At 31.5% G+C, this 20,644-nt stretch overlaps 3 protein-coding genes across 3 annotated transcripts; 1 reads left to right on the top strand and 2 right to left on the bottom strand.

Moving 5' to 3' along the window:
* Positions 1-204: 204 nt before the first annotated feature.
* Positions 205-785, bottom strand: LOC129918926 (uncharacterized). Its single transcript, XM_055999695.1, has 2 exons — positions 655-785; positions 205-579 (listed from the first exon to the last, which is right to left on the bottom strand). The coding sequence occupies exon 2, from the start codon at positions 567-569 to the stop codon at positions 306-308; it is 264 nt and encodes an 87-aa protein (XP_055855670.1). The 5' UTR covers positions 570-579; positions 655-785; the 3' UTR covers positions 205-305.
* Positions 786-2,438: 1,653 nt separating this feature from the next.
* LOC129919153 (WD repeat-containing protein 43) lies at positions 2,439-9,048 on the bottom strand. Its single transcript, XM_056000000.1, has 9 exons — positions 8,812-9,048; positions 8,653-8,754; positions 8,063-8,589; positions 6,150-6,318; positions 5,789-6,087; positions 5,597-5,725; positions 5,372-5,521; positions 5,203-5,300; positions 2,439-2,564 (listed from the first exon to the last, which is right to left on the bottom strand). The coding sequence occupies exons 1-9, from the start codon at positions 9,001-9,003 to the stop codon at positions 2,470-2,472; spliced, it is 1,761 nt and encodes a 586-aa protein (XP_055855975.1). The 5' UTR covers positions 9,004-9,048; the 3' UTR covers positions 2,439-2,469.
* A 1,297-nt stretch (positions 9,049-10,345) lies between these two features.
* On the top strand, positions 10,346-16,427 carry LOC129918936 (MRG/MORF4L-binding protein). Its single transcript, XM_055999703.1, has 2 exons — positions 10,346-10,885; positions 15,427-16,427. The coding sequence occupies exons 1-2, from the start codon at positions 10,522-10,524 to the stop codon at positions 15,618-15,620; spliced, it is 558 nt and encodes a 185-aa protein (XP_055855678.1). The 5' UTR covers positions 10,346-10,521; the 3' UTR covers positions 15,621-16,427.
* The last annotated feature ends 4,217 nt before the right edge of the window (positions 16,428-20,644 follow it).

Consider the following 20,644-nt stretch of genomic DNA (forward strand, 5'->3'; position numbering starts at 1 on the left):
AATTTTGATTAAGGTTTTAAATAAAAGAACAGGTACGTGTTTTAAACTGGGGATAATTTGGCCTTTATTTTAAAGATAAACTAATCCCATCTACTCTCAAATCAAATACAATTCGTTTTAAATTGTCTTGGATTTGAATTTTGATAATTTTTACTCTGAAAATGTTCTAGGTATTAAAGAAAAGTTTTGAAATAAAATAATCAATTATAATTTCAATTATCAGAAATAAAAGTAGGTATTTATTTAAGGCAAAAGTAGTACAAAGAAAAAAAAAAGAAAGATATTAATCAACAAATATTTATTGTTTATTCATCAAATTCACCACTAGTTGATGGTTGTGATGAATCGTCTTGAGTTTGATTGGAACTGCTGCTACTGCCTGCTCCACTATCATTATTTGTTGTATTCATATGATTCAATAGCGATTTCAATAGACGATTGTTGAGCACATCTGTTTGAGTTCTTTCTCGTGGAGGTTGTTCTTGTGGTGGAGGATGTTGTAGTTCATTGTCAAATAGTTGAGTTATTGGTTGACCATTTGTTTTGGGAATTTCTTCTAGAGCAGGCATTATTGTTTTGCTATGAAAAGATGCAAAGTTATAATGTAAAATATATTTGAAAGTATGATTAAATTAATTTTAAAACTTTGTTTACTTTTTTTGTACGCGATAAAAATAAAAGAAATCTTCAACTTTACACTACGACAACTGAACTCAAACTAAAAATAATAAAAAAAAAAGGTAGAATAGCTCAAAGTGACGGAGGGCGGCGATGTTATGCGTCATAAATTTGGGCATCGGGCTGTGTTTAAAGATAATTAGTAATGAATGCATTCAGTGCTGTAAGACAATTATTTTAATTTATATTTTGGTTTTGTAGTTATAAAAATAATTGTTATTAATAATTTTAACTTCAAGCCCAAGTAGGAGTTAAAATTATTTGTAGTTTTATAGTAGAACCAAAACTGACGGATCAATGTAAAAAAGGGAATATTAACGGCCATATTATTCACTCTGGATTTAGTTTGGAATACATTTAATTTTAAATCCAATCCATTAAATCTGAATTTGTTCATATTATTCACTCAAAAAAAATTATGTGATTATTCAATAAATTTTGTATGATTTGCATTTATCTTTTTTTTTCCTTCACATAATACTTCTTGATAAAACAACTGAACACTGTGAAAATGAATTTTACATCTGGATTTATAATGTTAAACAGACCTCCAGAGAGCAGTTTAAATTTGTTTGGATTTAACAAGATTGGATATAAAAAATTGGATATAAGATTTGGATTTAAGTCTTGAATATTATGGAATTCTATTTAATTTTGACATTCGACATTTTTTACATCCAGATGTATTTTTTAAACTATTGAATAATATGGCCATTTAAGGGCCAGTTTTACAAATATTTGATCCGTGGATCAGCAACTTTTATCTTCTGAATTCTTTGGTAAAATTGATTTTTAGCACTGGTTCTAGGTCCATATAGGTTGAAATAGCTAAATCCATCCTTGAACCAAAGTTGATCCACTGCTAATCCGCCGAAATCGGCTAGTTAAATTCCTGATCCGAGGCTGAACCACGTTTGTACAACTGGCCCTAAATATTTTATTCGCCAAAACTTGTAGTTTGTTGATGGGTGTTATTTCAACTTTAAAAATGTAGTCAGGTACAATTTTTTAGGTGAGATCATAAGATCAAGATCATAAAATGAACAGGTATATAGCAAATATTTTGCAGAATCTCCAGAAAATTAGCATTAAGACCACCCATACGAACGAGGACCTACCATAAAAATCGCAGCCGACATTGTTTTGTATGGAAAAAATTACGCACCTGAATGTTGTCGTTCAGATTAAGATTGTGTTTCATAAAAAAAGGCTTTCGGCAAGGTTTGTTATGTCGCCGGTCGTCGTTGGTGTAAAATTTTTCTTTTGTTCGCGATTAAACGATGGTAGACAAGAAGTGCCTTCAGTCCAAACCAAAGTAAGCAACAAATACTAACTCGTAGATTTCTAACCGATTTAGTGAAATCAATCAATTTAAAACTAATTTTCCAGATTGACACGAGATTTACCATACAAAACTGTATGCGAAATCGTGAGATTAACGGTTTTTGTTCGATGAATTTAGCAATCACTTGTCGCTCGTTTCTTATTACGTAATAACGTAATACCCCTCCTGCTTGATCTACAGAGTAAATTTTGATCAGTTCTTAGAGTTCTAGTTTTTATTCCAACTCTTTCAGAGGGTTTTAGAGTGGTGTCAAACATGAAACAAAATTTTCAAAAAAAGTACTAACGACGTTCATGTAAGTAGATATAACGCTTTGTTACTAAAAATTCACAACTGAACATCAAATCCATTTCCCATCCATAACATATTTTTCAGTGTTATTTCAAAAAACAACTAAATATCAATTTTTTTAATTTCTTTTTTTTTTTTAGTAAGTAAAATACATTTTAACTTTCCATTTCTTCATCGTCATCTTCCTCCCATTCACCATCTGATTCACTTTTTCCTACCATTCCTTCTTCCATATCCGAGTTTGAGGTATCTGGAATTAAAAAGAAACATAATATTAAAAAAGCAACAATAGAAATAAAACAGAGAGACAGTTATGTAAATATAAGTGAATCATAGCCGTTTAAATTAGCCCCTGTAAGACATCGTGATTTTTTACGCAACTTGAATGTTAATAGTAAATTATTTTATTATTAGCCCCGTTCCATTGGAGGTGGTAGTTTAATCATGAAAAGATAATCTAGTACATTTACTACTAGAACTACTCATGTCTTTTTGCCGAGGAGATGAGAATTGCATTGATACGTTGAAAGTGCGTTCTATTGAAAATCGCTAGAAAACTAATAGTAGCACTTTGCGATCTCCCAAAGGAACAGGGCTATTATTATTATTTACACAGTAAAACGCACATAGTAAATGTGCAAAGTACAGACACTTAACAGCACAGGCGACTGATAACATAGACATAGGCTGACACAACATATGACATTAACACAAGAAACAGATAGAAACCGAGAAAGAATACTTAACAGAGTACTACGTGGCGCAGAGCAAGAGACATAGTAGAAAATTGTATCATATTATCGCACAGGTGGCTTCAGTTAAGCTGGCGATTTAAAAAAAAAAACTTCTGAGCCGACCCTTAAGCTCAGACCCACGATGCCATCACTGCATTCAACTACCTATTTCTCTGTACCATGGCCACCTACTAAATTATTTTATTAAAATCTCCAAAACTGCATCCAACCTATTTTGTTATGGCATTGATCAATCAAATGCGTAGAACCCAGCTGTGACTCAAGCTTGTAGTTAAATTAGAAGTCCTGTCAACTTTTATTTCAGCTGCAGGCTACATTTCCAACGATTTTTTTCAAATGTTTTCGCACTTTTAAAATTTGACTCTACAACAAGATAAAGCTACAGCTATAAAATTATAAAAAGCAAATTTATTTTGCTTACTTAATTTATTACGAAAGTTGGACACATTTATTTTGCACAGACAACTAAATTACGAATGGGTTATGTTGGATATTTACTCTATTATCAACATCCATAATCAACACTAACGTTTTCTATGCTCTATTTACTTTGTTGAAATTTCAACTTAACAATATTTTCTAAATCTTTGCTTTGAAAAATCTGTTTTCTCTGTATAAATTAATTTGTTATTTTATTATTCATTCATATTATTCATTCTACGTTAAACTATTGTTCAATAAACAACTAAGGTCTTGTTCTCAATATATTCTTCTGGATATTTCTTCTCTTGGTGAAATAATTTTTCACAGGTTAAAAATAAATATGAAAAAGATAAACTTAAGTTTTATTAGCAACATTTTTTAAGACTTATAATTATGATTCAATGTTATGTAAATAACTAGACGGTAAAGAGATTCATTATTAACCATCTGTCGGCACACGGGTGCGAATTTGGCATTACAATAATAAAAAAAATTACGATTTTTCAAAAAGTGGCCACAAAAAGGTCTCGTTATAAGGATGAAAATATTTTTTTTCGGAATTGTGAATACAATATTCGAATTCCTCGGAATATTCTACATCAATTTCATACTTGATTCTCTATAAAATAATGTGACCGAAAAAAGTTCTAGCGGCATGAAAAAGTATAAACCAAATTCGCACCCGTGTGCCTATCACGTCACAAAAAAGAGGTGTGCCTACAGAGGGTTAAGAACAAAATTCCACTTGAAAGAGAATTTATGGGAATACAAATAGAATAATAAATATTCTATTCGAAATATCGGAATATGGTTTAATTTTTGCAATAGGCGTGTTATTATTTGGCAAAGCCATGCGGAATAGAATTTCTCAAATAGAACAGGTAAGCGTTTTAAAACCTCTCTGGATAAAGGTGGGAGACATAGGGTCTAAATAGCTCATGGTTCTCATATCCAAGCTCATCAGTGGTTTAATCAGTGGAAAGAAAGTAACCTTCTCTCTAAAAAGGAAATGGGGATACACAAAACTGCTATAACTAACGTTCCATTAAGCTGATGGCACACACCATGAAGATTGTCGAACGGATTCTGAATGACCGACTTTGAAAAGTGTCTGAGACCAAAGAGGGTTTGTGTAAATCAACCACAGAATTTAAGAATCAGAATAGAAAAACATTGTGATTTCTCAAGAGATTTGTAGGCTTTGTTGATTTCGAAAAGGCATTCGATAGACAAACACGAAATCCGATATAGATTTCCCTAAGGCAGTGAGGGGTTCCAAAAATTTACGTGCGGATGATCATCACCAGGTACGAGCAAGTGAAACTAACGGTAAGATACCCGCCGCAGTTACTGAAGAGTTCCCTTCCCAATCAAAGTTGGTGTGCGCTAGCGAAGTCTTTCGAGTCCTTTACTCTTTATCACAGTCCTTGACTTTCTGCTTGAAGATAAAGGGACGGATCTCAAAAGTGAATAAGTTATTCTTTGCTGATAATAAAGCCAATCCATCAACCTTGCAACGAGCACTTGATGTATAGGTACATTTTTTGAACAGAAGTGGAAACCCACAACATGTGGACGTGGAGCCATATCTAAAATCTAATGTCAAGCAGTAAAGTTGGAAAATTGGGGTCCCATCCGAGATCATGTTTATCGTCGATAATGGAGAAAAAGACGTTAATCCCAACAAAATTAATTAAAAACAAAACTTACCTGAATCGGCATACAGTAATGCATTATCATTATTTAAATTGTCTTCTTCTTTGTTGCGTTTTATTTGGCTAACAAGTAATTGCAATCGTCCATTCAACCTATCAAAAAATAAGATAATAAATGTTTAGTTTTAATCCGACATATATGAGAAACTAATTTAACATCTTACTTTGAAAGTTCCATTAAACAATTTGATCTATACTCAATCATTCCAATACACGGTCCAAATTTGTTCAACAAATCATCAGTACCCAAAGCCATTAACTGACTTGAATGTGTTTGTGTTAAAATTTTTAACCATCTTGCTGATGATTCCACTCTACAAATAAAATACATTTTCATAAACAAAATTTGCAAATGCAATGAATATTTAAAATGAAAAAAAAAAACTTACTGTATTCGCTTTGACTGCATCATAAGAGTCAACTCATTTACAAGACTTCCCACATATTGTACAGGTAGTCTTTGTAATGTCATTTCAATTACTTTTGTATCCTTTGTTTGAAGGACCATTGCCAGCATACTAAACACAAAATAGAGTGTGAGAATTAAGTTTTTTTTTTTAATATTCAAATATGAAACTAACCTTGCATCCTTACTATGCAATGCTTGTATAAGCAGTTGTACTTTACTCTGTGCTTCAGGTTTCTCACCAACATTTAAATTCAAATTTTGAAGTCTCGACTCGAAAGGCATTTCGACTGGTTTAAGTTTTTTCCTAGAAACCATTCCTCCCGTATTATAGTCCACATGTCGATCAATTTTCGGAGTGATTGTTTTCAAGGAACTACCATAATCGTGGGTTTGTAAAGATTTTTTCTTTGAAAAATTCGTTTTTGGATCAGTTCTTACGAGCACTTGTAATTTCTCACTATAATTGGGAACCTTGAATAAGAAAAAAAGATTGTTTTAATATATAATAGGAAAATATAAAAGAATTAACTTACAATTTGTTCGAAGGTCAAAAACTGCCTGTCGCCATAGCAAAATAGAATTTGTCCTTTCATAGCATGTTCCAGGGAAGCAGCAATAGCAGGGATTGGCTGAATGACAGAGGCACTGTCTGATGCAATTTCGATCGTCACTTTAGGCTTCATGGGTTTTTCTGATTTAATGCTAAAATTCAATATTAATAACGGCTCATGTTTTAAATAAATGAAATAGACTGGACGGCCACTGCAGAAACGTTTTAATCATCGAGCTACAGAAAATTTCAAATTGGGAGTGAAAGAGGCCTATTAGTTGTTACGAAAACCACAGGTCTTCCCGTCCGATTCCTGGCACAATTGGCGTGGTAAAGTGCATTTTACGTCTCATAGTGCTTCAATTAAAGGTAATATTTAAGTTTTCACAATTCAGAGGTATTCCTTGGTCTGGCAGTTTTGTCATACAGTTTGTTTTATTTAAGAGCTAAATATGTGTTTTTTTCTAAAGTCTTGCTTTTTTGGTTTGTTGGTCGACGAATCAAATCAAAGGTAAAACTAAGCAACTTTTTGGCATACAAGTTTTTTAAGTTATTTGTTGATACAAAGTATTTTAAAAATAATAAAAACACGAGGAAAAAAATAAGACAAAAGGTGCGCTGCAAATATTACTAATATTGGGATTAAAGAATAAATGATGTCAAAATATAGATAGTAACGTCTTCTTTCAAAATGTAGAGATTCGCTGGATCAAATGCCAAGTCATTTTACCGTCAAGCCTATGGAAACGTTAGAAGCGAAGAAAGCTCCTGATCTTAAAACAGGCTGTATGACTAAACTTTCAAATTTTTTCTCGGAAGACTTCTGGTTTTAAGAAGAAAACGTTATTACCTTCAATTTGAAATTAAATTAGCTATTTAACTCGACAAGTACAAAAGCGCACAGGTTTTCTTTTGAGACTTTATCCTGAATTATTCGCAGTTTTGACTGCGTCTAAATGCTAATGACTTTTTTTTTATAGCGAAAAAAATTCCTTAACTCATCGACCAACATATCAAAAAAACAAGACTTTATGAAAAAACTCGCTTCCAACCTTAAAACAGACTGCGTTACGATACACATATTCAGTGTATCACGATACACATAGACCAGTAAACAGTTTCCCTTTGTATGAAAAATTTTTAGAAAAAATTGGCTTTCGACAAGTTGAAAACTACTTCCAAAATAATAATTGACTCTCAATCTGGCTTTCGAAAAGCGCATTCTTGTGACAGTGTCTGTAACTTTATTGTCAAAAACTGGAAAAAAAAAAGTGTTTCTGAAAGAAACAAATTATGTTGATCTGGGAGTTCCTCAAGGATCTGTATTGGGGACTCTTATGTTTATAATCTACATTAACGACATTGTTAGTGTCTTAAAATACTGTGGAATCTACCTAATTGCTGAAGCTTTTTAAAAAAAGAATTGTTATGAATATGTGAATGTTTGCTTTTAAAATTAAAAATAATTTAATGCCAATATACATATGTATTTGTCAAGATATGTTCAGTTCAACCGTATAAACTTAGAAATATGAATGCTATAAGACTGTCTAATTTTATAACTACCAGAGCTCAAAAATGCCTTATATACAAAGTTATGTCAAATGTGAAATAAATAATATTAAAAGAATTAAGAGAAGCATTGTGGAATTTCTAAGACTGAAATATTAATTAAGCATATTAACATATTTAAAATTATAAATTTATTAATTGTTACTAAAGCCTAAATAATGTGCTATTACCTTAAACTTGACACCAATAACGTCTTTTAGCTCTATGAGATGCACAATGCACTATACAATGCCAATCGTGACCTGTGGTTTTCTTAACTAATAATAGCCTTTTTATGCTTCCATTTTGAAATGTTCTGCACTAGCCGCCCTACCTTAAACTTACTTATCCAATGGAATTAAGTAAACATGAATCACTCCACTCCTTGTAACGCTGGCCAATTTCAAATTACCCTCATCATCCAACTGACAACTTAAGGTATGGGCAATATCTTCCATCAGCAGAGTACAAGTCGATGCTTTATTTTTACCCTTTTTCCCAATCTTCCACAAGCATATAATTCGTTCCATTTTCGAAGCCGACACAGCATATTCCGTATCTTCAATAGAAAATGAAGTCAAAATTGTTACTTCAGAGGTATGCCCAGTAAAAGTCTGAACCAATTCTTGAGTCTCCAAGGAATAAACCATCAACTGTCTTGCTCCAACAATTATATTATTTGAATTTGGAAGATGTGCTATGGCATGGGGCCTTTCATTGCCAATGGAAAATGAACTCTTTTGTTTCTCATGTCGCAGATTCCATGAAATTACTTGACAATCTTCGCCAGAGGTGTATAAAGTTTCTTTGCCATCGTAAAACATTGATGTGATTTTACCAGAATGACCTTCGCCATTTAAATCGCGTTCAATCTGGACGAGGTTGGGAAATGGACATTTTTACTAGAGACAAATTAAGAAGTGATTTTGACTTACCTTTCCTAGAGCATATGAATACAATGACACTCCTCCTGTGCTTGAAGCCAATGCAATATAAAGTGAAGTATTCCTTTCCAAAGATTTTCGGTCATTTTTTGACTGTTTAATTAAAGAATTTCATAAAAATGTGTATCAACATGATGTTTGAACACTTACCTGTTTTTGGGAAGAAATTGGTACCCATGATAATGCACTACATTTGCTAGATAAATGCAAATTTGGTGTAAACTCTTGTTTTAACTCATTTGTTTCTGTATCCCATATTTTGAGAATTCCTTGATCATTTACAACGGCAAGGAGTTTTCCGTCCGGAGAAAATTCCGACACGTGCTGTTTCAAGAGCGCCATAACTTTTTTGTGTGGTTGGTTTGTGTGAAATGAAAGAAAAAAGAATGAAAGAAAAGAAAGATGAAAGAGTTTTTTTTTATTTGGAAAAGGTGGAAATGTCAAAAAGTATAAATATTGTAGTAGATTCGAATTGAAGGAAAATCACGTTCAGGTAATAAAACTTAAGGCGCAATTTTGATAAACATTTAAAGCGTGATTCAGGTTTCATGATGTTTTTTTTATATCTTAAAAACGGTGGTATAGCTGAGGTTTTGCTTTAGTTTAAGATTCATAAATGTATAATAGCCAAACAAAAATAACTTATTCTAGTAATTTTACATTTCTAATAATTTATAATTTCTTATCACTTATGAAATGTAAATTCAGGCAAACGGCAGTCAATGCCATGTTCTTATTGTTAGCATTACAGAAAAACACTTGTTAATATTATACTGAAACTATTTATATTGAAATCAATCAAGTAGCTTTTGCTATAATGTAATAGAACAATATGAAAATGAAAATTAAATTGTTAGCTTGTTAAATAAAGACTTGTTTTCTTGAAAGAATATAACACTTATTCGGAATTTCGCTCATCTGTCAGTACCAAAAGAACAAAAGAAAATAGAAAAAAATATCTCCTAAACTGGGTGAAGATCAAAACAAACCAAATTTTTCAAGGACGCGCGCAATTTTAAAGAACTGTTGTTTGTAAAAAAAAACTCATACAAATCGATTTCAAGTGTTTTTTTGGTAGTAACGTTCTACTATAACTTAATTTAGTGTCTAAAAATTGAAAAAATTACGGAATTTAAAATATATTTATATGCTGTATTTTTTGCTTTTTTGTTTTGTTGGTTTGTTTTTGCTGGTTTGTTTTGATTTTCGCCGAGTTTAAAACGTCAAAATGGTAACTGTAAATAGAAAGAGAAGACAAGGACAAATGTTTGAACTTCCCTATACTAGCCCCGTTCCATTGGAGGTGGTAGTTTACTCATGAGTAGATCTAGTACTAGAATTAACACATGATCTTCTACTCGAGGAGATAGAAATGTGTAGTTGTTGTACTAGATTTCTACTCACCAGTAAACTACCACCTCCAATGGAACAGGGCTATTAATGACTTCAGAAACACCCACCTTAAGGCCATATAAAACCAACGATGGAGGACATCAAAAATGGCATTGGTTTATTAAAAAGGCCTCTTTTTGGTGTTGTTCTTCAAACGTGCTAATTGTGATAAGCCTTGATCCCAATTTAAAAAAAAAAACTAAAATTGTACTAGATTTATAATGACATCCCTGTTTTTTATTTTTTGTTTCTTTTCGACTACATCCGAATGTCAAATGCCACCATCATGCTAAAACGTAATTCGTTTTTTTCTGTTGCGCCAGCCACCACCACTCGACCCATCGTCACTCACATTTCAGATTAAAATTAATTGTTTTGTTATCAAAATAAACAAAAAATACGCAATCAACTAAGTGCAACTTATATATTTAATTCATTAAAAAAATACAAGTGTGCAACACATAAAAAATGACCATGTCATCAAAAGAAAAGTCCGAAGAAATGGAATGGTCTGCCGAAGAAGAAATCCAATTGTTTTTCGCTTTGGAGGGTCTTAAGCCCGTCGGTGTAAATAAACATTTTTACATGGCCTGCATTGCCGAACGTCTATCTAGATCATTAAATCGTGACATACCCGCCGAACAGATTTGGGCACATTTACGTACATTATACAATTTAGATGTACTCGATGAAATGGAACCTTTGCCATTTCCGAATGACCAAAAAGATTTCTCATTGCCCGAGACCGAATTTAGTGCTTTGATGTCTCGGAAACAAGCCGAAACCGAGGAGAAGACATTGATTGAGCCTGCATCTCAGCCAAAACCAATTGGTTTGTTGAAAAAAAAAATTTTATTCTAGATATAATAGTCTAATGTCTAAGAGCCCACAGCAAATTTTGGGAGTGGAGGTATAACCAAAATGTGAGTATGCAGTCTTATAGCCTTATGCGTTTCAATAACGATTTCAAAAGTCTAGCAGCTTTAAATCACGGCTTTATATGGTTTCTGAGGGGTTAAATATAGCGAGTTTTCCAATTAATGTGAGTAGGCTAATAGCCCAGTAAGAATAGACGAAAAATTGTCAAGGAAAGGAAAAAATTGAATTAATGATAATTTGACCAATTATTTGAACTATTAATGTTTATGTTGAATCGGGCTTTTTTGGTCACTTCCTTTTATATGCAAATAAAAATCTTTATTTCATACTTTCTCCCTACGTTTCGTCGTAATTTCTCGACTTCTTCAGGGGTTTTTTATTAAATCTGTTAAATATTACATTTAAAACTTTTTACACTATTACAAAAATTGTTTAAACTTACATGAAAATATTATTTTGTTACATTTATAAGTTGACAGATAATTAATAATTAAAAACTTTTGAATTTTCTAAAATAAAAATATAAATTATTGACATTTAATAAATAAAAGTTAAAATAAAAAATAAAAACATACATCACAGAAAAAATTTGTAACAGGCTGATTTTTGGTATATAGCTTGGTGTTTTCACAGATTGTAAACTACTAACTACCGTAGTTTACAATCTGTGAAAAGTCCTGAAGTCTCCTCTGTCCGCTAGTCCCATATAAGGGGTCAAAGGTCACAACATTTTTTATTTTAAAAACGGTAGGTTCTAGACAAAAATTATGTTCTACAAAATTGTAGCTGAGGTTATTTTTACAAAAAAATGTGATATAAAGTTTTTTGTGCGCATGCGCATATGCGCGCATGGGCTTATGTCAAAATCGAACGAACTGCTTCGTCCTGTTTCTGAAAACATGATTAGTAGCCATAGTGAACATACGCGCGCATAGCCTTCTGTCACAATTTACATTTTTGTTTTCTATAATATTTGTAAAAAAAAAACGCGTTGAACGCGTTGTTTTTATTCAATTCACAATTCGTTTGTCACATTTTTATTAAGTGAAAATTAATTTAATTTTTCCATCCCCCTTGCATCCATGTTGTTTACATTTTATTCTGAGAAATTTACTCATGTCGTGCGTTCCAGAGCGCACGGCATATGCTTAACGAAGCGCGCATATGCGAATTATGGCTATCCCATTAGAATTGTGTATGTTTGACTACTCACTCATGCCATTTTGACATAAGTCCATGCGCGCATATGCCTATTATAGTTGGGCCTTCAGACATTACAACATTTCAAACTATCCCATGTAATTTGAATAAAATAACAAATCGTCGCCGTCGGCGTAAAGCAAAATTGTTCTAAGTACATAGGATTTCTTAAATAATGAAAATTATTTTTATTTTCAAGCGGAGCTAAATATGTTTGCCGGATTAACGCCAGTCGATGCGAAGTTGAGAATCAGCAAATCCTTGCTCGTTCCTATAATTGAGTATGCTTCAGTAGTTTACGCCAAGCTTGATTCCATCGCTGTACATAAACTGCTTGTTGCTTTTAATAGCATAATTCGCTAGATTTTTGGTTTGCAAAGGTTTGACCATGTTTAGCAATACCATCAAGGAAGCACCTAGGAAGCAGTTTTCAGCATTTTCTTGATGCAAGATGTTGTATTTTCTTGCATAAAATAATAAACAAAAAAACACCTTCATATTTATATGATAAGTTAAACTTTGCCCAGTCTGCTCGAACCTTGAATATTATTACCCCCTTATGTACTAGTAGGAATATTAGAATTCAAAAACGCATTGATTAACCATCTAAATTCATCTTAGCACACAAACAGTAAAAAGAATATATTAAATTTTTTTTTAAATTTAAAATTGTATCTTTTGTTATTATGTAATGTATAAGTAAAAATTAAGCTAAATTTATTAAATTTCCAAGTCTAACTTAAGGTACTATAAAAGACTCAGCCTTATTTGTACACCATTTTGAAAAATAAATTGAAATTGAAAATTGAATTGGTGCGATTGAATATAATTCAGTTATTATTTTACTTTTTTCAATGTATTTTTTTCTTTTCTTTATTTTGAAATGTCATACCACGCAGACGGCAGTCCTTATTCTTAAGAAAAAAAAAATTATTTTGCTTTATAATCTTGGCAAACATTAGATCTGTTCGTTGTTTCCCCCCTCCAGTGCACTCTGAGTCATGTCAAAAAAGTCAGAGTTTCTCGGGTTTTCATTTTACATCGAACACTTCAGAGCTTCAGTTTCATCAGCCGATTTCTGTTTTTTACTTTATTTAGTTTCTTATTTCATGAATTTCGTGAAAAATCTCATATTTAACGACAAATCACTTTTCGCACTCCAAACAATTTTTTTTTTTTTTTCTTAAATGACTACAGCTGATTTGATTTTGATAACTCTGACAAAATACCCAGAGTTGTTCAGGGTGCGTTCAGAGCGAACATCGAACACAGAGGATAACTCTGGTTGAAAAAGGAGCTACAAAAAATGCTTGACGACGAATTCGGAGCGACCCCGAGCGCCCTAGAGCTCACAACGAACAAACCTATTGTAAACCTTAATCCTATGAAATAATGAATTTTATCTATATATTTATCAACAAGAAATTTGTAGGAGAATTTTTTTGTAAAATAGTCTCAGCTACAATTTTGTAGAACATAATTTTGTCTAAAACCTACCGTTTTTAAAATAAAAAATGTTATGACCTTTGACCCCTTATAATAAGACTAGCGGACAGAGGAAACTTCAGGACTTTTCACAGATTGTAAACCACCCTAACACCAAGCTGTATACCAAAAATCAGCCTGTTAAAAATTTTTTCCCTGAAACAAATGTAGGTATTTTTTTCTGGGCTATAAATTAACACAAAATAACATTCTGAATATAAGGACTGATGCTCTGCCATTTCCCCAAAGCCTGAAGACAATTGGAAAACTCGCTGTATTTAACCCCTCGGGAACCATATAAAGCCGCTTTTTAAAGCTGCCAGACTTTTTAATTCGTTATTAAAACGCATAAGACTATAAGACTGCATACTCACATTTTGGTTATACCTCCACTCCCAAAATTTGCTGTGGGCTCTCGGTCTAATATATAAGAGTAACCAAAGCTAAAAAAATTGCAATGTTAGGGAACCCGGTCGAACAGTTCCGATTTTGATGATTTTTTTTCAAACGTCAATAATTAAAAATACTTTAACCTCTATAGGTTAAAAATTGCCGCTTTTGCCGTAAATTTTTTTTTCAAAATTTTTGCTTACATTTCATAAACTAACTAAAGCCAGAAGATTGTCTAGAAAATTAAAAGAAAAAATATATCGTTTAAGCGATAAATCCAATTTTCTTACAAATTGTCTTCAAACAAAAAGAAAATTATTTGAACTTAACGGCACCACCTACAATATTTAAAAATACATTTTTAAAAAGCTAGAAACTTAAGGCTAGACCACACCGGAAAATATATGCGGTAGCGGTACGTGTAATTGTATGAACAAAATTCCACACCTGAATATTGATGTTCGAGTTTGGAATTTTGTTCATACAATTACCCATACCGCATACATTCCTATTTGTAAAATTTCCTTTTTTTTTAAAGTTCAACATTTATATAAAGTTATTTTTTGTTAATTCAACAGTCTTATTTGTTGAAGGTTAAATAGCGAAAGTTTGAAGGTCTTATTTGTCAAAGTCTTAGAGAGAAAATCAATTATTTCTATACAAAAATTCAGGGGCTGAATTAAGGCATACGGTCGTTAACGTATAGCCGCTTATGTCTTTTTCTTTTCCTATTGATTAAATAGAGACAGCAATACTCAAAACTTTAACGTATGATCGTAATCGTGTGTCGTGATTCGACCCCAGTTTTTTTTATCAAAAAAATCCAATACAATTGAAGTAATTTTTAATTTCTTTTTTTCAAAACTCTAACCATTGTCTGTTCCAAATTCAACTAATAATATTTATGGCCAAAAATTTGTTTAAAATAAATTCATATTTTATTACGAAAAAGTTTCATTTAAAAAAAATTCATTTAAAATTTAACATTATTTTTTTCAATATTCTGAGTTTGAGGAGCATTTTTTTCAAAAACTCTTTAGTAGATTTAAATTTAACAGTTAGGAATAAGCTTTAAGCCTTTTGAAAATGTTGTTTTAAATATTGAAGACAATTTGTGAGAAAATTGCATTTATCGCTTATTTTTTTCCTTAAATTACTTAGACAATCTTTTGGTATCATTTAATTTATGAAATTTAAGAAAAAAAATGGTTTTGTTAAAAAAAAATTAATTTTAATTTAAAAAAACAATACGGCAACATCGGCAATTTTTAACCTATAGAGGTTAAAGTATTTTTAATAACCGGCGTATAAAAAAAAGATCATCAAAATCGGAGCTGTTCGGCCGGGTTCCCTCATAATTTGCTTTAGTTACTCCACTAATTAATGAATTAATATTTTTTTGTTTTGTTTTTTTTTTAGAGAAACAACCAACAGTGGTTGCCTCCAAAGTAAATGTGCCACCAATAAAAGATTTGGAAAAGAAAATTGTCGCCAAGTTAGTTGATGCTCCAAAACGTACACCAAAGCGAACCAGAGGTTCAATGTCATTGGAGTCAAATAGTCCGTCGACTACACCGCCTCCATTGCAGGCACATAAAAGAAGACGAATCTAATTGCGAGATTATCTCACGAGCACAAAAAAATATGAACTTTCGCGCTTCAGATGAAGATTCAATCATCTCATCTGTGAGACTCCAAAAATATATATCAAACGTATTTTTTTATATATCTTTTAAGTCATTGTTGTAAACTGTAAAATAGGGTGGGTCATTCGATTTCGATTTTTTTAACCCACCCTACTGAATAACTTACCAAATCAGAACCAAGTTGGTATAACTAACAGTCGTTTTTTTTTTTAGATTTAGAAAACATATGTGTATTTCAAAAACATAAGAAAAAAGAGATACAAATCTAAATTAGATATCTAAACATAACATTTTATTGATGATGCTTTTGTTTGCTCAGAACTACGTCTTAAAGTGGTGCTGCAAGCTAGAGTTTATTATATTTTTTTTTTGCACAGAAATTATAATGTGCAGCAAGCAATAATATTTTAACCAGTTTACCTTAGATGTATAGATAAACAAACAATCGTATATATAAAATTAATATTGACAAATTCAACCGAAAAAATAAACAAAAGTAGTTTCAGAAAGCGAAAAGACACAAAGTGTAGGTTATAGATGAAAAAAAAAAGAATGGCATTTTTAAAGTCAGGGTAAAAGTATAACAACTTATATAAATAATGTATTTATGTATAGTATATTATACATTTTATTTTTTAATTTTTTGTTTAATTTGCAAAATATTTACACACACCTGTTTATGGCCTAAGATTTTTTAAATCACAAATAATAAAGAAATCTGAAACAAAACAAAAACAATTGTACACTAAAATAAAAAGAAAAAATAATTATCAATATAATTGTGTTGTAATATTAAAATTAAATATATATTATGAATAAATAAAATTTTCCAAAGATAGATATTGAAAAATAATTAAATATTTCTATTTTATTTTTTAAGATTTTTACTTGCTCTATAGGGCAAGTATTGGTTTTGTGTCAAAAAAAAAATTCGAGGTTTTAATCAAAACTAACATTACGATGATGGAGGAGTCCAAAAAAGTGGGTTTCGTCATGACGTCCGTCGGTCTGTGCGTCCATCTGTACAAGTAGCTACAGCCTAAACGGGTAGACGGATTTTCTTGAAATTTGGTATGGATGTTTTTTCGTAATTTCCAAGGTTGTTTTTTTTTTTTGTTTTTTAATCTTATAACTTTAAACGAGCTAAAATTGTTTATATATATATATGTATATATATAAATATATATAAAATTGGGATCTCGGAAACGGCTCTAACGATTTCGATGAAATTTTCAGGGTTTGTTCATCTAAGCGAGTGAAAAGTTTTGGAAGTATTTTTGGAAAAATCCGCCCACTGCCACGCCTACTTTTTTAACATATAAGTTTTTTCGGGAACGGCTCTAACGATTTCGATGAAATTTTTAGGGTTTGTTTATCTAAGCGAGTAAAAAGTTTTGAATTTTTTTTTTTTTGAAAAATCCGCCCACTGCCACGCCCACTTTTTTAAAATATATGTTTTTTCGGAAACGGTTATAACGATTTCGATGAAATTTTCAGGGTTTGTTTGTCTAAGAAAGTAAAAAGTTTAAAAAATTTTTTTTTGGAAAAATCCACCCACTGCCACGCCCACTTTTTTAACATATAAGTTTCTTTCGGAAACGGCTCTAACGATTTCGATTAAATTTTCAGGGTTTGTTTATCTAAGCGAGTAAAAAGTTTTGGAAGTATTTTTGGAAAAATCCGCCCACTGCCACGCCCACTTTTTTAACATAGAATTTTTTTTTGGTAACAACTTTAAAGATTTCGATGAAATTTTGAGGGTTTGGTCCTCTAGGCAAATACAACATTTTGGAAGTATTTTCCCTTATATTAGTTTTTTTCAGTTGGTTGTTTTTTGTTCTGAAAAACCCTGTTTTGTTTAATTCAAATTGTAATATTTTGCGATCTAACTGCAGCTACAATAACATGGCAACTTTTTAAAATAATAAACCATTCTCACACCGTACATTTTTTTGCGGTGTTGGTCGGAAATAAAAGTTAGGAATAGATTTTTTATAAAACTTGAAACTGTTAGTTAATTTGCAGCGAAATGTTATATGGAATAAAAAATATTTTGAGTAATTAATTGTTCCTAATTATTTGGCAATGTTTTCGTAAAAGAATTAAAAAAAAAACAAATATCATTAATGGGCACAGGAAGCAAAATACTAATGCCAAGTAGGGATTTTTCGAAATTTCACAAGAATTGCCTTAAATCGAAAACCGTAAGGATTTGGGATGAACAAGGTTCCAAATTCTGAGAGCCCTTAAGTTCCCCAATCAGCATATTTCGTTTGATCCATTACTTTTGGGACACCCTGTATGAGTAAAAAAAGAAAGGAGTGAAGCATCCACCACTGACACAGAATAAAACAGAGACAGGGATAAAAATAGTATTTCTTCATACTAAGCTTTGCCGACAAGGCTAAACTTGAAAAAAAGATTAACTTTATATTCACCATCCAAAACTTTCTGACATGTAAATTAAAATTTGAACAAAAAAGGATCTCATTCCTATAAGCATTTTCGATAATGCAGATTCCTGTAACCCTTCTATTCATTGCTGATCGTATATTCAAACTTAAATAAACTGGATTATAAGGTGGGAATGTGATGTTTTGTAACCCGCGAAAAAACTGGTCATTGCAAACTTAAACCCACTCCAAAAAATTGCTGTTTACATTTGACTTTTTTCACTGAAAGTTATAACAATTTAGGATACCGAGCAAAGCTCGGTCACCCAGGTACTATCTCGCTTAGAACGTATACCTCCCATACAAAATTTTCGAGTTATTGCAATTTTCTCGAAAACGGCTCTAACGATTTTAATTAAATTTAACACACGTTATGCTGTATATAGTTCTAACATAACTGCGTTTTTAGTTTTTCTCAAAACATACGGATAGTGGAAATATGGTCTTTACATTTTTTTAAATCGCGGATGTCGGCTCTTCCCGTACATCATTATGGAGTTATTGCAATTTTCTCAAAAATGGCTCTAATGATTTTGATTAAATTTTGCATACGTTATATTCAAAGTAATTGCAGTAAAACTGCATTTTTAGTTTTTCTCAAAAAAGTCAAGTCAAATAAAAAACAAATTTTATTTAACTAACATTTGGCCTCCATGCCGGCTCTTCCCCTACATCAACGAAATTTCTTAAAAATGTATATAGAGGCAGCTCTTATAATCTACAAGTAAGCTATTATAAAAGTGCTTTGAACTGCAAGAGCAAGTACGTGCGGCCCCAGTCGTGCATTTTATTTTCAGTGGATTTGAGAAGTTTTAAGGTACCTATCAGTTGAAACGAAAGCAAAGAAAGGAAGGATAATAATATGGCGATTAGAACAAGTTATATCAAGAAAATGATACAGTTAAGATATGGGAGATTTTTTCAAGAAAACTGGATAAGAAAGAAATAATAACCCCGAAGGAGATGACTTTTTTCCTTCATGTAAGAGTTTTATGCTTTTAATTTTAATTCATGAACTAAACATGCACCCCTATTGTGATTGTCAATTACGAATTGATAGTTGATAAAAGTTGAAATTAAATTCTTAGAAACACATTTTTTACAGGTTTTGATCATTAAGAAAGATGTTGGCTGTCATAAATTGTAATAATATTGATAAAAATAACTGCAACATTGGCCCATTACTTAATAAAATGAGATTGAAAGTGCAAAACTTCAAGATTTATCAATTATCAAACTGATTGACAATCGCAATAGGATTGATATTTACACTGCTTTTTTTTGAACCTACTAAAGTAATATGTGCCCTTAATTATGAAAGTGGACTTAGTCACTGCTAAAAAAAAAACTAATAATAGTTTAAAGTTTAAACTAGAGATGGCCGAATAGTTCCTCAAGCTTCCGCAACATTCGGCTGAATACCAAATACCATAATAGAATAAAAAAGACTTAATTTGCAGTCCAGTTCCAATGGTCATAACAGGTCAAAAGGCAAGTAAGAGTAAGATACATGCACAATCTTTGGCCAACTATTCGTAAAAAAAAACAAACACTTTCAATTTGGGTTTTTTTTGTATTAACACTTTTTGGTAACATATCTGCGATATTTTTCAAATAAAAAAAAAATTTTTTAAATAAATAATACAAATTCTCGTTCAAGAGAAAGTACAAAAAATACAAAAAAAGAGTGCTCTTTTTGGCATCACCCTTAGACCTTTCCTTACTATCGTCTGAAGTTTATGGACTAATTGCTATGGAAAATACGAACACTTTTCTCTTTCACGCAATTCTTATGTACATAATTCTAAGGAGAACTATGTATGTTTTTTTTTAAACTATTACTTCTCACCACTGTAGCTCCTATCCCGCTCACTCCTTCTCAAAAATATTTATCTTTTCATAAAAATGATTATATTATAAAGTTTTTTTTTTTTTAAAGTGATCATATCAGATTTCATTCCATTCAGCATTATAAAATATTTTAAAATTTTCTAGCTTGATGAACCATCTTCTTTGCCCTACTCTTGCGTATGCGGGTTTGAAAAAAGGGCAATATGGGGATTTTGGGCGAATTTGAATATACTACAGAGGGTGAAATTCTGCGTTGTGATTGACATTCACAAAAATTCATGAAATAATTTTTCGGTACCAGATTTCCCATTTTTCCTGGACTATAAGGCTGTAAAAATAAATTTCTCTCTTAAGATCAATATATGAAACACATAAATATGAAATAGAGCGCGTATACGCCGCAGTGGACAGCTCACAAGAGCTGTAACCAAGCCATAATAAAGGATTTTTGTGTGCTGACTCTGAACACAATCTAAGAAACAACAATGATTTAAGAATTCAACGCGTACGAACAGCAAGAGGACAAAGAACATTACAGTACATGGGATTTCAAACCTTCAACAGCCTACCTGACTCTGTTAAAACTTCAGAAAATATTTTTGAATTTAAAAGAAAAATTTTGCATTATATACGTTTAAATATTCATTAATATTATGTCAAAGTGTTAAAAAAAGCAAAAATGTAACC

The sequence above is a fragment of the Episyrphus balteatus genome, chromosome 4 (assembly GCF_945859705.1).
Source record: "Episyrphus balteatus chromosome 4, idEpiBalt1.1, whole genome shotgun sequence".
NCBI classification, from domain to species: domain Eukaryota; kingdom Metazoa; phylum Arthropoda; class Insecta; order Diptera; family Syrphidae; genus Episyrphus; species Episyrphus balteatus.